We start from the raw sequence: 21,630 nt of genomic DNA, 5'->3' as shown, positions 1-21,630 counted from the left end.
TTCTCGGTCCATTTTAAATAATGCTACAAAAAATTTAATACATTAAAAAAGTCGTTGTCCCCACCAATGTTACAATGAAAAATACACCCTTGCAACAAAGTGTTGGCAAATGTAGTATTTTTTGTGTCGCATACCTTAATCAGGTTAATCCGAAACTAAATGGGCAAAAATCGGAACGTGTCTCATCCCATTGCTGCCATTTTCACTGATGGGTGAGTAAACATGAATTCATCTTGTGCTATGTTAACAATTTGCAACCATCATAGTTATCATTTTATTTGTAATAGAAATGCAACAAATCTAAAACAAACTGAAATGTTATAAAACAACAAAATAGGACATCTAAATGATACACCACATACATGAAGTGAAGGATATATTAGGGTCTGAAGTTTTCTTGTGGTGTTTGTTTTCTTCTTTCCTCTTCCCCCTCCTCTTTTTGGTTACCTTTTTCCACAGTGTGTGGCAGGAGGCGTGGCTGAATTCACTCTCCTCTGGAGCTGCAGCAGAGTCTGTGCTCAATCTTCCAGCAATCACCTACTTTATAAAAGACTGCTCAAGACTCCACCACTCTGCCAGATAATTCCGTCTCGTTCTCGGCGGCTGTATATATATATATGCATATATATATATACATATATATATATATATATATGCATGCTTCATACAAAACATTTGATATCGGTATGATGAAACAGCACCCTCTAGTTTGGCTGTTAGCAGTGTGAGAACCAACCTCAGTCTCCCCTACTTATTTCAGTTGAATATTGGGGCGTGTAGGATTGTGAGTATATTTAGCGACTTTCAGACATTATTTAAGGACATAACATTAAATCTCCTAACTTACTCCATACTTAACTTAAGGAACAGCCTGTGATTTTAGTTTTAATCAGTTTCTAACCTGAACTGCAAAAGGTAATGGGAAAATGTCTGTTCAACATGGATAAACCTCAGCAGATTAGGTGTCCTCATCTTTTTATCCTCCAAGTTAGCAGCCTGTTTTAACTTTTCTTCTGCTTTTGAGCAGCATGGTCTGTGCTCAGTGTGAGAGAGGTAATCTGAGCTATGCTGTTTTCCTGCAGGGGTGACCCTGCTGGATGAGGGTGCTGCTTAAAGATGAGACGTGTCCATCCTCAGCTGGGAGGACTCTTCCGGATGGCAGTGTTTTAGAAGTGATGCTCAAACCACAAGCCCATCTGGCCCCAGCCTGTCACCAGCAATACATCACGCTAATGAAATGGCAGCAGCCCAATGCTATCTGTCACAAGCAATCTGCATCTGCTTAGAGACGGAACGGAAATGAGGAAGAGGCATAAAAAACACACACAGAGGAAGACAGGGAGACATTGTGTCCCACGAGCAGGTGCCATGTTTGTGTTTGTGTGTAAGTATGAAAGAGTGTGTGTGCTCAGTTTCTCAGCAGATATTGATTTTATTTTGAGAGGAGAAAATAGTCACAGCAGGCCACCTTATCTCCCATCTGTCCTCGGCCAAACAGATAAGATGTTTTATTGCTTCTGTGTAGAACAAAGTGCAATGCATCTTATCTGTCACAGAGACGATTACTGGGCCTTTTTTCATCCTTCTGTATTTGTTGCAACCGGTGTTGATATCTTTTTCAGCTCCACTAACTGACATTTTACACAGAAGATGAAAGTGAATATATTTGTCAAAGTGTGCTCTAAAGAAAAGCAACTGGGAAAACTGACCTCACAGCCAGAAGGATCCTAGTTCGAGTCCCGGTAGGACGAAGCGGGCCTTTTTGTGTGAAGTTTGCTTGTTCTCCCCGTGCATGCGCAGGGTTCGCTCCGGCTTCCTCCCACAGTCCAAAGACATGCTTGTTAGGTTCACTGGTGACTCTGAAAAGTTGTGTGTCTCAAGCCCTGTGATTGCCTGGCGATCAGTCCAGGGTGTACCCCGCCTCTCCTCCAATGACAGCTGCGATAGGCTCCAGCCCCCCGCGACCCTAAACAGGATAAGAGGTATAGAAAATGGATGGATGGATGTTTACAAAATGATAGAGGAAAATGTTTGTTTCAGTAAGCACAGTATGTTCCTTAGTTTTCCTTAGATAAGAAAATAGGATTTGACAATCTAACCAAAAAAAACACAGAAACATTTACATTTGATTAGAAAGGTGGAGGGTAAAACACTGTACAATGACGATTAAAAACAAAGTGCACTAAAAGTGAATCCATCAAATGCAGAGCAGTCATCATGGTAAAGCAGTGATGGTTGGCTGAAGGTTGAAGAAGGAATCCTTGTGAGCAAAAGGTTGCAAATTGGAATCCTTAATCCTCTGCTGCTCCACTGGAGCCGCTCAGCTGCAGCTGCAGGATGACGAGTGTGCCTAATGCTCCTGGGTCCTCTTAAGTTTCCATACCCGCATTTTTAGTTTACAGCCTGTAGTTCTAGCTGTGGCTAAGATTTAATGAATATCACCACCATCATAATTACAACGAAATTTTAAAAAAAATCTCTGCATGTAAACATATGAATGGTTTGCTGGCAAAACAATAAATACATGCGTCATAAGAACAAAACCTAAATCTAACACTGCACCCGTCACAGACAGAGAAAAACACAGACATACAAAAACAACAACAAAATTAAATTGTCAAAATGAAACACATACACACACACACACAGTTTGGGGTCAGAGAGGTAGCATACATATGTAGCTGCATCTTTCATGTATCAAATGTACCTGTTATTTCACTAGTTGGTTTTGTAGAATCATGTCTGCCTCTTTAAGATATCTTTAATCTTTCATATTTTATTTTAAGGAACAACAGGTCAAGAGTCTGAGTGGTACCCTGCAGATGAAAAACACCACAGCATATCTGAAGAGAAAGTCTGCCATCTGATGGACAGTATCGAACTTGCAGGCACGCAGCAAGGCGCATTCCAGACAATAAAACATGAAGCTTTCTTTACAGACTTTTTCTTTTCAGGTATTTTTTATTGTCTCTGTTTACTTGTCTATTTTACATTATTTGTTTATTTCACTGCATGTACTAGTACATATAAGGCCACAATGCCACAATTTAAACTGTAAACTTTCTGATGCCTCACCTTGGTCAGCTGTTATATAAGAAGGGAGGTCAGAAGTGTTATGCAATCTCTTCTGTGTTAATAGTGTAGTTATAACAACCTTATTTCATAGGTCTATGAATTATGTCCATGTGATGATACATGTCTGTGTTATTTAATATTCATGTCAGTTTTTTCCACTATTTAACTGTTTGTTACTGTTTTCCTGTGTTATATGTACCTGTCTTTGGGACAGAAAATCATTGCCGCCACTATGACCTGGGATGCGTCAACACAGCCTCTGTAACAACAGAGACAACAGCAACAACACGTACAGTAAATAATACAGCTCACAGTTTAAACTCAGCTGAGGTATACTGACAGGAAGGCATTTAGCCGGAGCAGCATCGTTTTCATTCTTACGCACCCTCAACTGTTTTTTACAGGAATTACTGCGGACAGGTGCAAGTGCTCCCAGTGATGGAAACAGGACAAGAAACAGTGACTATGCTGTAGATTTTGTGAAACAGCCACACTGATGTACATTTAAGAGATTTTGAAACAATGAGAACCAGAGATGTGAGATGTTGCTGGTGCTGAGATTTTAAACAAAATCTCACAATGTATTTTAATTCCAGATACAAGCAAGGCACAGAAGTTTCACTTAAACTGTCCCATTTTTAGGCCTTATTAATTATTATTTTACCAGACATTTAAACAACCTTTTGCTTCTCTGTCCCACCGCTAAATTATTATATACATTACAGATATAAATTACAGATTTTATGCACACTATTTTGTTAGAGTACTATATAGGTGTATAATCTTCATTTCTATTTCTCATCATTTAAGCTTCTAAAGCTGCTAATCTGCCGAAACTATTGTTGTAAGGCACCCCCAGAAACATTGCTTATTTAAATTGTAAAGAAGAGAGAAAATAACACAAGAAAAATAAGAAATGAGAAAAAGACAATGTATGTGAAAGACATGTAGTGTAGAAGAAGCTGAATACTCAGCCCTTCTATTCCTCTTCTCTAGAAATAAGTCCATCTTGTCAGCACCTACTCCAAATGCGACATTCTGTCCCAACAACTTCCCATGAGTCAATACATCATTTCATGACATGCTGACAAAAGCTCTCGTTAGATTCGGTTTGTAAGAGACTCACCGTCCACCACCACACCCAGAAATCTGTACGTTTCTGTGCAGTTGTTCAAACAACTGTACACATAGCTGGTGTTTCCTGTAGGGCTCATAATATAATTTTTTTTTGCTTTATTGGTGTGAAAACTTTTATGTTGTGGCTTTTCAGCTATGTGCCTGACCTAATAGTGAGCAGCAGATTTGGGGAAAAAAAGAAGAAATGCTACTTAAGTTAAGCTAATTAAACTTAAACTAAATGTATTTTTTAAACTCACTTTTACTTTAAGTAGTCAGTCGTAGCAGATCCCTTATTAAATAAAATGTGAAGTTAACAATATAGTGGAATTGGAGTTGTATCTGGTGTATGACGCACGACGTCCCCTTCCGTCAGAAGTTGCGTCCACGCACTGGATGTAACAGAGAGCCGTTCACCGGAAACAGCTGATTTGTTGAAGAGTTAACCTAAAGAAAAGTTGGACATCGGACACCCAGAAAGCAGCTTTGAGTCGCTTAAACGCAGCAGAAGTCGCTGTTTGTCTTCAAATAAGCAAAAAAGGAAAGTTTTTTATAAAATATAATTACTCCGTGGAGGACTGAAGTGCGGTGCTTCTGCCGTTGTAACCTGACGTTAAGATATTCGCTACGTTGATCCCGAGGATGGTGAGTTTGCATTTAGGGAGAAGTGGTACCTTCTTTTATTCTTGAAAGGCACAGGAAGTCAGTGTTAAGCTGTGATGCACCCTTTATGCAGCCTCATTTTTCTACCTGATGTTTACATCTGTGATTGATGGACATTGCGAAATTTTGTAACCATGGCAATGATGTTTCTGACACCTTCACTGCCCCTGCAGATTTTACACTTTTAAATAATGAAACAAAATGTTCACAGCTTAATTATTTAAATACGTAAAGAAGTGGCTCGTTAGGTTACTCACACAACGTTTAACTTTTTTCTGTAGCTTCATAGGTAAAATTAATATAAGTACCTGTTAGCCTCTGGAATGTAAATATATAGATAGAAAACTGAATATATTTAGGTTTTGCAGTGCAATCAAGCTAAGTCACCTTGTGCTCCAGACAATGTGTGATAACTTTCTTTTTGCTATTCTCTGACTTTTTGCTTTATTTGCTTACCAGAGATTGCATACTTTGCTATCAGTGATGTGTCTCTGTCAGATTGTTGTTTTCCTCTTGTTTGCTATCATTTGAATTATCTTGGGATTCTTGAGAGATCTTGCAACTGCCTTCATGGTCCAAACCCCCATGTTGGAAACCACAGGCCTAATATGCCTTCAGGAAATGTTAAGCTATTTAACAAAATTCAATCCATCTATCTGTTATCTGTATATTTAATGATTAAGGTAACTTAAACTCATGTTTTCATTAAGTGTTATTTTGCCTCTCCTTTATACCATGTTTGCCGCCCTGTATTGACTTAATTTTTTGGTCTGTTTGAAGATGAATTTGAGCACGAATGCCCAATGTGGCAGTCACACCAGAAAAGAAAATATTCCGCCTTCAATCAAAACAGATGCACTGCAGGTTCAGAGGACCAAGCAGAGGACAGTGCTTGGTGTGTTGTCAGAAAATGAGCAGCACAGTCGATCCCACAGCCAGGTAAATGAGCGATGCACAGCAGGTGGAAATACATTTTGTGATTTTCATTTAATTTCCTCTCAAATGTAACATTTCAACTAAATGCCATAATCATGTTGGGCCATTTTCCTCTCTGCAGGGAAGCCAGTTTTCCAAACAAAGTTCGATCTCAGACAGCTCCCAGCCTACCGTCTTTGGCTGTCCCTCCAGCTCCAGCTATGACGTGTACGTCGAAGAGGCCTGTGAAGTTGTTCTTGCAGCTTCTGGTCAAGAAGTGGTCTCAGACAGATATTACCTAGATGCAGAAGCTGCAGCCCTGCAGAATGAAGATGTGAGACTACTGCTGGAACTGAGTTCAAGTGAGTTTGGCAAATACAAAAACCTCTTTCATGTTTCTTTTTGTTCTTTACTCACCTGATTTTGTCACTCGCAGGTTCATGTCAGGATGTTTCTATGCAGTCTGAACCAAATAGATCCCTGATGTCAGAGGAGGTGCTGTGTGTTTCCCAATATGCAGAGGACATCCACCGACACCTGAGGGAGAGTGAAGTGCGGAATTTACTAAACTATGATCACCTAATGTTTACTTTCATATTGCAGTGCAGTTGAGGATTAGCACTGAAAATACTTGATAACTTGTTTCTAACACCAGATGAGCTTCAGGCCCCGGCCAGGCTACTTAGACAAACATCCAGAGATCACTAACGGCATGCGGGTCATCCTGGTGGACTGGCTGGTGGAAGTCGTCCAGGAGTACAGGCTTCGTTCTGAGACTCTGCACCTCGCGGTCAACTATGTGGACCGCTTTCTTTCCTGCATGACGTATGTGAAACGGGGCAAACTGCAGCTGGTCGGCACAGCTGCATTAATGATTGCTGCGTAAGAACATGTTGTGATTTTACAGATTTGACATGTTTTCTGCGCAATACTGAATTTGATTTTTTTTAATGTTGTGCCATTGACGATCTTATGTTTCTTGATCTTGTAGAAAGTATGAGGAGATCTCCCCTCCAGAGCTGAGTGAGTTCGTGTACACCACGGACAGCACCTACACTAAGAAGCAGCTGATCCGCATGGAGCATGTTTTCCTGCAAGTGCTTGCTTTCAAGATGGCCGCCCCCACCATAAACCGGTTCCTTCATCTTTTCATGTCCATCCAGCCTGTGTGCGCCATCACAGAGAATCTTGCCTTGGTGAGCAAAATCAATAAACCAAACGACAGCCGGACTTTTAGTTTAGGCCCTTTGTGTTTGAAGTTACAGTTTTCCATGTCCCTTGATCATATTTTGATTTGGTAATGTGTCTTTTCTGCTTCTAGTACGTAGCAGAGTTAAACCTGCTGGAAATCGATCCATTCCTGCAGTACAGCCCATCATTAGTGGCAGCTGCAGTGTACTGTCTAGCTATCTACACTGTAAACAAATCTCTCTGGGTAAGTTTATCCAGATCATTGCCTGAAGTGCTTAGAGTGCCTTTTATGTACATTTCTGAAGGAAAATATGACCTTTGACATTTCAGCCTGATTCCTTACATGCCTTTACTGGTTATACAATGGCTGAAATTGTGCCTTGCCTCAATGAACTTCACAAGCTTTACATCAGTGCAGAGAGTCGCCCCCAACAGGCCGTCAGGGAAAAGTATAAGAGTTCAAAGTAAGATGTAGTTTATAGTTTTACAAACAACCTCTGTGTAAACTACAAAAACACTACATTTAGTATCTTTGATGTTTAGTTTACGGTGTTTTGGGTTGTTAATGCACCCAGGACACACCTTGACATCTCTAATTTGTCTTTCATGTCTTGTGTTGTCTCTCTATTCACAGGTATTGTCATGTTTCATTAATCACTCCACCTGCTGTTCTACCTTTCCAATGAATCACTACTCCACCCATCCCCTGACGCTTCCGCCAGAACATAATTATAAACGACAAAATAAACACAGCTGGTTCCACTGCCAATCCCATGCAGGTCATTCCCCACTGCACACTTTATTACCTTGTGTTTTGTTATCTAACAGCTTATGCAATTACAATAAATTATTTAAAACAAACTTACTTTATGACTTTAGAATGTGAATACTTGCAGGTGTTTAAACTGGTAATACTTAAAAACAACACACTTTCTCTAGAAAATGTTGTTTAACAACATCTTCCATATATTTTAGTGTAAATCTAAAATATGTTGCTTTATTTGTCATATTTTATGTCAAACTATAGTGCGTCATGTAGTGTCCCAGTGAACTATAAGTTTATATGTAATTGAAAGAAAACATATTAAGAAATTAAGTTTCTGCTTTTAAAGGAAACATGTTATATTTTTTTGTAGATCCCTTCCAAATAAAGTTTTAATTCCAACTATCCACGGTTTATCGTGCAGCTATGGATTTTATTTTGAAAATCTTCGCCGGAAGTTTGATTTGTGACTGGTGGATTTGACGCTCGTACGTCGCTGCTGGGAGTGCGCCAGATTAAACCTGAGAGTGAAGTCAACACAGATTGATGAGAGTAGACATTTCCGCATCTATGAAACTGCAGAAGAACTTGGAAACATAAAAGGAGTCGCTCAAACTATTTGCCTATTGTTATTTTTTTGTTCCGTGAAATAAACGCCTAACTTTCAAGGTAAGTCAGATTTACATGTGAACTTTTTTGTTGCGGTCAAGCATCTTCAAACGGTCAGAGGAATACATTGTTGATACATGTGATACTAAGGTGAGGAATTAATGTGTAAACTCTTACTTTAAAACGATCTTGAAAGGACTCTTTAAGGTAAAGCTCACACGCGGGCCTGTTGTTCAGGTCAAACCTGATGTGTTCGCTAGCTCGGGCCATTCACAACCTGTGTAACAGCCAACAACAACAATGAAGTTACATGACAGAGATTTTTCTCACATAAGTTCATGTGCTTTTCACACCTAGTTTATCTTGTTTACAGATACATACTCTATACTTTCTTATTTAGTTTTCATTTTCCATTTCATCCTTTAAGTGTTTCATTTTTAAAGGATAATCTTATCACATATCCAATCTGCCTCCAATCCAACTAATTTAAATGAATAACTTAATACTTAATATTTGTGGTGTAGAGAAACAAAAAAATAATAACTAATGTCACTTTATAGATACAAAATACAATAGTAAAAAAAAAACTCTGAATGTGCAACTTTTTACTCACTTGGGTGATATAAGTCTACTTCCTCTCTGCGTCCCTTCTAGTCTCTATATCCGTCTCCTCCTCAGCATGGCTGAGCCTGCTGAGCTGCTGATCATCAAGGACCAGTATGAGTTGGCGTTTCATTCTCTGAGTCGGGGGCTGGCTGCCGAAGAAGCTGGGAAAAGAGCGGAGGCCCTGGTTTATTACAGGAAAGGTCACCAGCACCTCACCCAGGGAGTGGAGGTTCCCACTGGGGGGGTGAGGCAGCATGGAGCTGCCTGGGACATGGCCAGACAGCTACAGCAGAGGATGAGGGACACTCTGAAGACTGTCAACACCCGACTCTCTGATCTGGAGACCTCACAGGTGACTACAGGGGGTCAGAGGGATCACCTGTTAAAGGATCTTCCTCAAAATCTTTATCCAGACCTGGCACCAAACAGTCAGCCTCCCCAAAGCTCCCTCCACCACCTGTACCCCACCATACCTGCTACCACCCAAAACACAACGCCAACCCCTAAAACCCCCCCTCCTAGGCCTCCCTCCCCTGCTCTTATGCACACACACACAGTCCCTGCAGCAGCAACAGGAACAACAGCCATGGCAAATGCAGGGGAGCAGCCTCCAGCGTACACACCACAGCCAACAGTCGGCCACCGCAGCCTGGCTCATGGTTCTGCTGGAGGCAGCCTCCAGACTAGAGATGGACACGAGCTGATTTTCATCCCCTCTGGGGTCCAGATGTTTTTTGTGGCACCAAATGGACAGGTTAGCTCACTGTCCCATCCAGGCTTCCTTCGCATCATCACATTTGACAATCAGAACAAGGATTCCACTGCGGGAAGACCCTCAGCATTTCTACATGTAAGTAAACGGACATAAGTGTTTGTACAGTGTGGGCGTTGGTATGTTAGCAAAGCATTGTCCTTGGGTGTGTCCTGTGGGCAAGTATGTGTGAACTCATACTACTTAGATATTATTAGACCAGTGTAATAACTGGCTCATTATGTTGGTGTATAGATTGCTTGTCATTTCTGCTTTCAATTGATGATCTCATAGAGCATCGAAAGTTCGTGGAAGCAGCAATTTTTCATTTTTATTGCTAAAATTATGATTTTTCTTACCTCTACGTATTTGTACAAAATGTATTAACTTATAAAGGATGTTACAATTGAGGTTGCAACTAATGCTTTTTTACTTTATTTCTTAATCTGATGATCGTTTTCTCAATTTTTTGGTCCTTAAAAACTTTGAAAACTGTTTAAAGAAACCACCTGTGACAGTACCCATGAGCCCCTTCAAAAGTTGCTTTTAATGTTCAGTTAATCGACTACTTGCTTTATTGATTAATATGTCAGCATTAGTATATATTTCAAAGAAACTTGATATATTTGTGGCTTATAACGTTGATAACATTGAGTTGTCCCGTGGAAATCTGTTGTATTTACATTTGAGCCGATTACTCTCCCCATGCTGATGTTCTAAGAAATTGATCTTAGTAGCTTAGTGCCCATCTGTTTTAAAAATTTAATTGAAAAGAAATATTAGTGCTAGTGCAAGAAGTTACATATGTCTTTCATAGCACAAGCTCCAATCCAAAAATAGATACAAAATCCAAGTTTATCCGCTCTAACCCTGTGTGTGTGGCATTCATGTGGAGCCCTCTCACAACCTGCTTGTTCTGTGTCATGATATTGTTTTGAGTAAACTTATTAAATCACTATAATATATTCTGGTCCCTCTACAAAGCGTGTATTATGCTGTTCTGTGTACCGCAATGTAACCCATGACTCTATTGTGGCGGGTGGGATGCTCGCCTGTTTTCTGACGCTGCTTTGTTTCCCAACAGCACAATGGTCCCATTAACAGATGACTCTGCTCTTCTGTTGTGCCGCTGGTCAGAGTACATTTACGCCCTCGCAGGGGTCATTCTGTCAAGCGCCATACCAGTGGCATGATGCAGCAGCAAGTCTGCATCCGTGTTATAAAACCTGACTGATATAGAATTTTAAAGGCCGATATTAAAAGTAATTTTAAAGGGGAAATTTAACGGATTAACCCCTTAGACACCACCAGAAACCACCCGGGACTTAAGTATGTAGTAATTAGGAAAACAGTCTTATTTCAAAGATCTGAGAGGTGATATAGAATAGTGGATGTGACATGTTTGTCACCAGTTTTAATGAAGCAAGGAGTTAGAAAAAATGATGATCATCATTCATCACCTCCTTTTTTTTACGACTTTGTGTTTTCCAGGTCTGTGACAGGCTGTACCCGCTGCAGGCGGACATCCCAGTGCTGTTGGCTAACTCTGGGATCTACATGTTCCCTGACTGCCTGGCAGAGGCGCCGGGGTCCTACATTGGCATAGTGTTGTCCTCTGAACTGCCTGCTGCCGACAGAGAGATGTTTCAGGACGTCCTATCACAGCTTGCCGATCTTAGGATCCAGGTGGGCCAATACTTTTGTACAATATGCTAAGAGTATTTTACTGGGTTTGGAAAGAAAAGACAGGGTTGGCTGTGGATATACTTTTTTGACACTCCAGGGGGAACAAAATCGTTAGTATGCTGTGGGTAAAAACATTCTCAGACAGCTGAGTCATGGCTTACAGGAATGTACTATATGTCACCTGTATTAAAATTTCAAAAACCATCTTACTGTGTGTCCTTTCGTGATAACTGTTCATCATAAGACTTAATTGATTCACAGGGTCCAGAGGGGGCAGGGTCAGAGGTCATCAATCTGAGTGAGAAAATCCCCCTTGGTCCTCCGAAAGAAAGAACAGGGCTGACAGTACCCACAGGGGATAAACTACTTCCTGGATGGAGTGAGAAGATGGCACAAGGAATCTTGTCAGGTGTGTTTGTAAGCAATGATCTTTATAAAGCACAAAAAATAAACTAAATATCACAACTAGATTTTCCTCTGTCTACCAGAGTGACCACTAGAGGGCATTGTTCACCTCTCAATCGTTGTCTCTTTCATAGTCATGTCACCAACGCTCACTTATCAGCCAGCATATTTCTGTCTTTAGGTGCTACAAAGTTGAGTGAGGGGTTTGTAAAAGGGGCTGAGGCCACTGGAAGGGCCATTCATAAAGGAGCATCCAAGATCAGAGACCACATCACGCCTGAGGACACTCCCTCTGAGGTCAGCCCACATGTCGCCAAAGGTCTGCAGGTGGCTCAACAGGCCACAGGGGGTTGTGTGCGAGTCAGCAAGTTCTTGGGTAAGACCTTAAAATCAATAAAGGAAGTATGTTCTGTATATTTTGTATATGTTTATTTATTTGATAGGGATGTTGAGATTTAACATAGTTCCATATAAAGCATTTTTTTGAACAGAGAGTTTATACCTTTTTTAATTTTTTCAACTCTTTCAACATGTACGGTGTAATTACAATATCTGTATACAGCATTAACATATGCTTCTACTGCATAACTGTGTGTGTATTAACAGTAAATGGAGTGAGTACAGTGGCAGGACACGTGGCAGATAAGGTGGTGCCCCATGTGAAGAAACATGGTGCTAAGCTGGTCCCAGAGTCTATGAGGAAGGGCAAAGATGGCCACGCTTCTAACTTGGATGGAGCGAAGTTTGTGGCAGTCAGCAGTGTACAAGGTTAGTACTAGTATAATGGGAAATTCTGGAACATGCACATAGTAGCAAATAAATATACACATCCCAGTACATTGTCTGATAGTTTATATATATAACATTATTATATATATAAACATTATGTATTTATTGTATTTTATTTAAAAGGGACCATGTACAGTTTAAAACATAAATGTCACCATTTGATGCACCGTGCCAGATTATAGCTTTAAGCTAATTCGCATCATTATTATATATAATATTACAATATAACATTATTTCATTCAAAACAGGTTTCTCTACTGTTTGGACTAGTCTTGAGACCGGAGCAAAGCTTATTGGCAAAAGTGTAGCAGCAGAGACTGTCACAACTGTGACGTACAAGTAAGTTCTTACATTTCTTGTTTCTGCTTCTTTCTTTAATTATTAGACATTTTTTTAAATCTTCTATAAATTACTGTAGATCTTGTTTCCAGACTTTTTCAGAATCTATTTTGTGACTTTAAACTGTAGAAAACTCGATCAGAAACCAGCTGCCTGCTCTGTTTTCTTCTTGGTACGTTGGGAAACTGATCTGCTTTCACACTTATTTCTTTCCAGATTTAGGGGCTTAGGGAATCTAATAAACATGTCCAGGAACATTTGATTGCACTGGGGAGTAAAGGCAAAGACTTTTGAACTAACGTTTGACTCTGCTTCACTTACACTCTTTTTATTAACCAAGATCAAGTCATAAAGATAACCCTCAATAAGACAAATTCCAAATCTTAACAGCTAACAAACATTTATTGGATCCATTTATATCCGGACATTTTAATATGTGTTTTGGGTTCTTTTTTGACTTGGTGTAGTTTAAGCCTGTGTTTTTTGTGTGATTTTCTGGGTCTCTGTACAGGTAAATGTTTGCTTGTGGTTGTGTTGCTTCTCTTGCTGTTTATAGTATATGTAGCCCCCTTTTCCTGGTTTCTTACTAATAAAATTCTACAAAGGTAAATAAGGCTGTTTTTCTTATTCATGTGAATGACAACAACGCCCATATCACACGCCACATTGCTTTTCAATTCTCTACACCCTTATTGTTTTTGTACACCAAACCACTCTTCCCTAACTTGGCCATATTATCTGTGGTGAAGGTATGGGAATGATGCAGGTGCAGCCACAGACACTGGTCTCAAGTCAGCGATCAATGTGGGTGTCACTGCACACAACATTGACAATCTGGGCATTAAAGCCATGTTGAAGACCGCAGGCAAGCAGGCAGCCAAGGCCATGGTTAAAAGCCCAGGTGGGAAGCCTGCAGAAACTGAGGGGAAGGAGGTGCAGAAACGAGAACATCAAGCAGAGACGGAGAAGAATGAGGAGGCAGAGAAGAAGAAAAAATTGTGAATGTAAAAAGAAGAAGGCAAAATAAGGAATTAGCTTCAGTGCATTTTTCTTCAAAAGCTTTTAAATAGCCTGTTAAGTTATTTATGTCTCTATAGGTCATGGTAATAGGATTGTATACTTTGACATGAAAGTACTTATTTTTGTGATAACATTTTAAGCTTGTTATATACGTAAATGTAATGTAGCCCATATATTTTATGTATGTTTACATTAAGCCAAATAGTAGTACTATACCAGTAAACCTATTGATTGACCACCTCCTGTTTAGGGAGTGTATCTTGAGATCTGTGTTAAAGTGCCCATAATAATGTTCAATAAAACACACATGTAATTAAGAATATATATATATATATAATACATGATAGGTAAGTATGACTATTGGAGACTATTTTTGTTTTATTGGATGTTTCTCAAAAGGTGTACTAAATTAAATATATATGTTGTCTTTTGCTTAGAACACTAACGTGCTCATGTTTGTTATTTGGATGTTGTATGTAACGTTCAGATTGCCTAGTCTGCAAGATGTATGATTGGCTATTGATGTAGGTTGGAAAAAGAACTCGAAATTCAAAGAGAGGAAGTCCATTTACAGGCCTAATTCAGCGCGAAATTAGTTTCATAAAATAGCCGCTTGCAAAAATAGTTCAAGTATGTGACAAGTATGAAATTTACGAGTTATTTATTATTTATTTACGCGTATTTATTCGTCATATTAAACCGAGAAGGGTGTTGCATATTTACTCCCTCCTCGCGCCTGAACAAACCGGAAGCAGCCGTCGCCATAGAAACCGCGAAGAACAAACTTTTCTGAAACGTCAGATTTTACGGAAACATGACGGGAGAGAGCGACTACAGCAAGTACGACTTGGCTCGTCTGCGGGCAGAACTTGAACAGGAGCGGGAAATGAAGTAAGTTTATTTTAGGTACATTTATCAAGGAAATGAAATAATATTATCCACACTAAAAATAGCAACGTCTGGCTCTACTGTAGAGAAATGCTGGAAGAGTCGGTGTCTGATCTGCGGAGTACCATGTGTGAACTCCAAGAGAGACTGCACAGCGTTGATGGGGAAGGTACGTGTTTTTAGACTATATCAATGGTTTTTTCGTAGTTATGCAGTATGAGTCACTTTGTCCTACACTGTCTCAATATTCTAACCAACAAAGTCTTAGCTTAAGCTAGCTGGTACTGACTGCTCTTTATCAGTCCAGTCACTTCTCAGTCAGTGTTTGTAATGTGTCCTGTCCCCAGATGTGACTAGTATTGTGACCGTTTTCTCTGTTAATTCTGATTTACTAGGAAATGAGTGGAAGACCAGGTATGAGACACAGATAGAGCTAAATGGACAGTTGGAAAGACAGATGACTCTGATTCATGAGAGACTGGAGGACCTACGAGGAAACCCCATGGGTAAGCTCACAGTCTACTGCCACCTTGTAAAGGGCATACTGTATTTTTTGGAACTATAAACATAAAACAAACTTGAATAATCTTGGTATGGTTTACTTTGTCAAAACAAAGCGTTACCATCGCAAAACCTCTGTAGTAATACTTTTAAACATCAAAACCACTCTTGCTCCAGCAGGGAAGGGCTCATCCTAGGCAACTTTGGAAAACAAGCTCCTTTATTAGGTATTTTAGTCTACAATGTCTCAATTTGAGAGGAAAAGTAAAGGTGTATATAGGTAATTAAGTGTGTGTTATTGCATTTGAACACCTGATGTTTGGCAGAAACATCCTATACTAAACTCAAATATGGGATGTTGAAATTTATGATAACATCCCATGAGCGCACCAACCCTTCCCACCAACCCAAAGAAGCTGTGCATAACAGCACAAATACAAACAGGAGTATTTTACTGCATGCACACATTATGTTAACACACTTTCCTTTCTCTTTTCTTTTCCACAGATCGATTGGCCTCCATCCGATCTTATGATGACATGCCAGTAGTGAGTATAAACGTGTTCATTTTTTAAAAGCCTTTTAATTGAGTTTTTACAAGTGCAGATGAACAAATAAATGTCCTATTGAGAGCAGAAAGTGTATATACAGTAATACAGAAGCACACACCAGCAGAGTGAGCCAGAGACCCAGACTGAAGAGAGCATGCAGGCAGGACAGAGAGGATTGTAACGCCAGCTGCTCTCTGTCTTTCAGTTGATGCAGGCTGAACAATCCAGCGTTTAATCACAGCACTGTAATCACAGGATTACAAACCATGGGAGAGTAATGCACACTAATTACAATGCTTTAACACACACACACACACACACACATAGATGCACACCATACACTGATTGTTGCACAACAGTCTGAATATGAGTGTGTCCAGTGCCTTAAGGCAGAACTAACAGATGCTCATTAGTGAATTGGAGGAGTGACGGCAAGATTGTGGACTGAAAATCTGTAGGAAACTGTGAGCACGATTGTAAGATAGACTGTGAGGAGAATATAGATTATTTTTATAAGTGCTCAGAAAGAAATAACAAGGAAATAAATGATCTCCTGTCGCATCAGTGCTAGAAAAGCTCCTGACTCTTTTAACTATCTTGTGTGCAACTTGACTATAACTAACTGATGCTTTCAATTACTGCACAAAACTAACTCTCAATTCATATACTTATAATTTAGCATCTTTATATACATTAGTATTAATCCACACTTCCTTTCTGGTGCATGTGAAGAAAAAAGACAAAGAAGTCTCACTGCTCATTTGTGCCATGTCTCAGCTCTAACATGTTTATCTGGTTACTGGATAATGTACGAGCCTAATCCATTTTTGCGCTCATGTTTTCTGCATTAACTCTTCTGTAATTGTTTGATCCTAGTAGACAGAGCAGTGTAATTCTAACACAAACTGATTTGTAATTAGACATCAGCCGTAAAACACCTTCACACTCAGCGCCCTCTTTGTTATGAATGTTGCTAATTAGTGGAAACCCTTTTGCGGCAGGAGACACTGAGGCAGCGTCTGAAGCTCCTGACTGAGGAGAAGTCGGACCTCCAGAGTCAGCTGATGGACTGTCATCTCCATATTGAGCAGGAGGGAAAGGTGTTGATCTCAAACGTTGCACTTAGATACAAGGATTTTGAGCTTACAATGTCTTTTTGTCTGTGTATTTACTATTTCTCCGACAAGCAGCTTTAGATGTTTCCAGGTGATAAAAGGTTTCATTAACAAATGACTATAATTAGCAACAGATTGAAAAAGATGAATCTGATGTTTTTGTTTTGCTCTCATTTTTAACCACCATTAATGCAAAATATAACCTGCTTACTGCTACACTTGGCCGATATGCTCTTAGTTTACCCACCTGGTTCTTTGTTTATTGTTTTCTTCTTGACAAACAGCGAGATATTAGTTGAAAAGGGGTTTAACACAAAGCATGTGCAGCCAGTAATCCCTCGTTTTAATCTGCTGCTCACACTGAAGACCTCCTGATATATGCTCAGGAAGCACACACATAACAAGCACTGCACCCATGAGCAGAAACATTGTATAAACAGTTAGAAAAAGTTAAGTCTATGAAGGGGAAAATGTGACACTAAGGCCCTCTGTTTCGTTCAACTTCCAGGCATTTCATAAAACCAATGATGAGAGGCGGGCATACCTTTCAGAGATAGCTAAGGTAAGCATTCCCTTTCATCTATGTCAACATAAGTGCTGCTGGCACGTCAAAAAAGTATCTCTGAAACCGAAACTACCGACTGCAACTCATTGAATATTGAATACATGCCACACTGAGGAAAAGCTGTCATAACTAAGTGCTACAAAATCACATTACAGTGTGGGGAGCAGCTCCTCTCTTTCAGGCCTAGTTATGATTTCTCATTCATCCTCTAGTGCTGCTCTCTCTTATGTAATAGGTGAGTCAAGGACGTTCTGCCTTGTGCTGCAACCAAACTGATTCCTGCAGGGCTGAAGCCAGTGCAGTTGCCAGCAAACTCAAACTACATTTCTCTCTTAACATTTCAGAAACACGTCTTAACATTTGAGTTTGAGTGGCTCAGGTCAGCTGTCCACACAAACGCACAACATGCTACTGCATAAAACTTAACAAAGTGTTTATTAGTCTGAAGGGCACTTATTATAATTTCCCATTAATTGTCCACTCCCACAGCTGTCCTCTACCCTTGAAGGCCAAAGACGACAGTACTCCAACCAGCCACAGAGAGCAGCAGAGAGCAAACAGAGGAGGTGAGTGATAAGCACAATAATATGAACAAACTATAGCCTCAGAAAGGACTGTAGCGTTGGAAGAAACCTGAACATCATCAGCTTCATAAAGGTAACAATGTTCATGTGTTTTGGAGTGCATTAATGTAAACACTTTTTTATTATTACACTTTTGAATTTGGATTTATTTTCAAAGGATCCTGTGCAATATTACATCCAAAATAAATGCTTCCTTTTGATGTGTTTTAGTTAGCAGAGAGCTAATTCATCAGCAGTCCAGATCACAATAAAACATGCACACACCAAGAGCCTAAAGGACTGAAACAAGATACAGGAAATATTACATAAAATATATTTGTCATGGACAATATTTTTACCATGCAAACATGGTGTTACAGCTTTGGAGTGTTTTTTTAATTAGGCTTTAAAGAGTGTTAAAATTGCAACACTTTGAAAAGTGAGCTTGTTGAGAGCTGCACTTTGTGATGACTTCAGACTCCCCTAATGCAGAGAAACAAAAGGGAGAAGTTTTGGAAGATTTTTTAGGATGCCCTCAAATACAGAGAAACAAGGTTACATAACAGAGGAGTAAACAAAAGCTTTTCATGTAAAAGACAGGCTAAAATCAGTTTAAAGACCACCTCAATTCGTTAAAGGGCCAGGTTGATTTTCAACCTCAGTCCTATCATGCTGTTATGGGGAGCTAATGCCATTATGGTAGGGAAAAAAAGCAATTTGGCTCTGTGCCTTTGGAGAACGCTATCTGCTTCTCCAATGGGCCCTGGAAAACCTCCGACAGGCTACATGAAACACGTCATTTTGAGGAGGCCAGGGAGCTTGCTAAACTACACTTCCTTCAGACCTGAAGATGTTTTAGACGATCGGTATATTCTCGCCGTATTTCGGAGCTGTTTGAACAACTTTTTCCACAGCTATGGCGTCAAGTTCAAATGTTATTGCTTCTATCGATTACAGAGAACACCAGCTTTGACTGACTGGCTTTTTCCAGGGGCGAATTGCTCCTTTAATTACATTTCTTATTAAAGCTCTCTGAAGCAGTTGAATTGAACACATTGTGTATGAATATATACCACTTATGTCTCCTAAACAAACTATATTTTCTGATTCCATAGAGGGAAGCAGGCCGGCAGGAAGGCAGAGGCTGATTCTAAGAAAGGAAAAGAGCCAGAAGAAGATGGACGAGGCGTGCGTGTGAGAGGAGGCGGTGTTAGTGGAGCAACAGTGGAGAGGAGAGAAGAAAAGAAATCCCAGAAGGGAAGCAGGTTACCAACACTAAAGTATTACCTGAAACACAATCCCTAACCAAAATCTGCTGTATTATCAGTAAACAAATTGCAAAAAGAAGTATTGTTGACGGCAAAAACATTGTCACTGGTTTCACGATATAAAATGTTTTTTTTCTTTACGTTTCTTTGCTTGAACAAGAAAATGTTTATAAGCGGAGATGTTTAAAAGGGAGGAATATTACAGGCTTTGAGTGGGGCTTATCCACCCCCGTACGTGCCAGAACCCTGCTGAGTCTGACATTTCTAGTGTCACTGCAATTTTCTTTTCCAGAACACCTCCTACGACATGTGTTACGTAAGCAGCACCTCATCCACCACTCGCTCCGTGTGTGGCTCTCCTACAGAGCAACCAGTCACCCCCATCCCACCCACTGACCGCCTTTACCAATGTAGGAGTAAGAAAACTGTAACTGTATGAGATGGAGTAGTGAGCAGGAAAATAGCCAGAAGCTGTTTTTTTGTGTTTGTGTGGGACAGTTGCAGAAGCATTGAATTAGAACAACATATCATAGCAAAGAAATAGTATTACTGCTAAAACCAGCAGGTGTTCATCATTCAGTCGTGTCCCTTTAGCTTTATCTCCCTTTTTCACAGTGACGTCATATTAATGAGCTCAGGGATTGTGACCTAAAATTGGGTTATGAGACAAAGAGGTCACAGGAAAAGAGCTTTTCATGAAGGTGAAATATGCATTAACCTTTCTACAACTTTAGGTCCCAGACTGGCAAGGCAGTGTGTTAGTAGTAGTGACAGGGGATCTGGCCTTTAACTAGAAGGGCAGAGATCAAGCCCTGGTGTCAGCAAGCATTACGCCAGCTGAACTGTCCTTTAGCATGACACTGAATGTTAAACCATTTCAACCTTGCTGCGGATAAAATTGCCCTTCGTACAAATATTTTCTGTGACATTTTTGGGTTTGAAATGACCTGATAGCAATATTCCACCAAGGACTGTACTGAAGACATATAGATTTTTAGCTCTTTAGCTCTGTTTTTAAATGTAATATTTTAACATTATATGATCTCACAGAGTCTCTAATTTATCCATCAATTCACCGAATAAACTATCTAAAACAATTATCACCTGATGACATCATCAATCAAAATCGTATCCTCTTTATTTTCCAGACATTTGCTCCTGTTTTCTATTCATTACTTACCGTCTAAAACCAATTGGTATTGAACAGTTTGAATTCTGTTTTAGGGTGTATTTTCCCTTCACAGGTTCACCCATATTTCTGATATGGTTTGCTGACAGTGTACAACCCTAAATGTGCTGCGGTGGCAGGTTATTTGTCTTAGATTAATGACTTCATTTAAAGATAGCCAGTCCGTGTTGCCTTATGAGAGAGTGAGCACATTTCAGCTCTCCCCCTTCCTCCTTCTTCTTCTCCTCTCTTTTACTCTGTGTTTCATGCACGAGCTCGTTTTGGTACAGCTTACAGCATCCTGCCCACACAGCCACAGAGCAACCAACCAGATGTCTTGTGCTGACAGGTGCAACACGTTGACAAATCACTACAGCATCTGTCAAAACACCATGAATCACACTATTGCTGCCTGCTCATGCTAACTCCGTTAGCTTCTTCTCTCTGTACTGTACTGTTAATATGCAAACAACCAAGTGTTTAAGTGCATATGTGTGTTTATAAGAGACTTAGTTAAAAGTGTTACATCCAAACCTGATGGACTTTGGTACTGTGTGGTATGAAGTTGTAAAGATCATAAGTGTAGCATAATGGAAAGAGTATTTTTGTACGTAGCATCTGTCAACAGTTTGAATGGGTGGTTCTTTAATTTCTCTTCTTGGCAGTGAAATTAAGACGGATCTAATTTCAGAATTATTCCATATGGGATTTGTCACACTATGAATCACTAGTCCCATCTATCTACATCATAATTATCTCCAACTGTCTTCATTATGATCACTTCTAAAAAATGCATTAGCAGAGATGTGCTAACTTTTACTTTTACTTTCAATTGTGGTTTTTTTGGGTCACTGAAACAACTTTTAGAGTAAAAAGGTACCTGTCTGTGAGAAGCTCCAGGTATAAAGAAGTCATCTCTAACCTTTTTTATGAGGGTAGATCATATAACTGTCGATCCACAAGTATTGTTTATTTTACCAACACCTTATACAAGTTCATAGAATCTCAGGAAATTGCCTGGTCATGCTTCAGAATGAAGATAAAATGGTAAATGGTCTGCCCGTATATACCGCCTTTCTAGTT

General features: G+C 39.8%; 3 protein-coding genes across 4 annotated transcripts; all 3 read left to right on the top strand.

Moving 5' to 3' along the window:
* The first annotated feature begins 2,792 nt into the window (after window positions 1-2,792).
* On the top strand, window positions 2,793-7,718 carry ccna1 (cyclin A1). The gene is made up of 9 exons (XM_069674642.1): window positions 2,793-2,954; window positions 5,635-5,793; window positions 5,912-6,131; window positions 6,206-6,321; window positions 6,425-6,651; window positions 6,761-6,965; window positions 7,091-7,204; window positions 7,291-7,424; window positions 7,595-7,718. Exons 1-9 carry the CDS (start codon window positions 2,922-2,924, stop codon window positions 7,644-7,646), a joined length of 1,260 nt encoding a protein of 419 aa, XP_069530743.1. The 5' UTR covers window positions 2,793-2,921; the 3' UTR covers window positions 7,647-7,718.
* Window positions 7,719-8,275: 557 nt separating this feature from the next.
* On the top strand, window positions 8,276-14,205 carry sparta (spartin a). 2 transcript variants are annotated; one of them, XM_069673587.1, is made up of 8 exons: window positions 8,276-8,392; window positions 8,987-9,788; window positions 11,181-11,375; window positions 11,637-11,784; window positions 11,962-12,156; window positions 12,387-12,548; window positions 12,818-12,908; window positions 13,658-14,205. In XM_069673587.1, exons 2-8 carry the CDS (start codon window positions 9,012-9,014, stop codon window positions 13,908-13,910), a joined length of 1,821 nt encoding a protein of 606 aa, XP_069529688.1. In that variant the 5' UTR covers window positions 8,276-8,392; window positions 8,987-9,011; the 3' UTR covers window positions 13,911-14,205. The 2 variants fall into 2 exon arrangements, with proteins under 2 accessions (XP_069529688.1, XP_069529697.1); XM_069673596.1 differs by lacking the exon at window positions 13,658-14,205 and adding an exon at window positions 13,125-13,512.
* Window positions 14,206-14,742: 537 nt separating this feature from the next.
* On the top strand, window positions 14,743-20,454 carry ccdc169 (coiled-coil domain containing 169). The gene is given in 8 exon segments (XM_069668044.1): window positions 14,743-14,819; window positions 14,903-14,985; window positions 15,212-15,322; window positions 15,825-15,865; window positions 16,870-16,968; window positions 17,492-17,545; window positions 18,038-18,114; window positions 19,140-20,454. Coding segments are annotated over 8 exon segments (819 nt in total). The 3' UTR covers window positions 19,417-20,454.
* The last annotated feature ends 1,176 nt before the right edge of the window (window positions 20,455-21,630 follow it).

Source organism: Semicossyphus pulcher, unplaced genomic scaffold, assembly GCF_022749685.1.
Source record: "Semicossyphus pulcher isolate SPU_LCO1_2020_fin unplaced genomic scaffold, fSemPul1.0.p SCAF_10, whole genome shotgun sequence".
NCBI lineage: Eukaryota > Metazoa > Chordata > Actinopteri > Labriformes > Labridae > Semicossyphus > Semicossyphus pulcher.
Note: the sequence above shows the minus strand (reverse complement) of the source record. Positions and strands in the feature narration are given on the sequence as shown.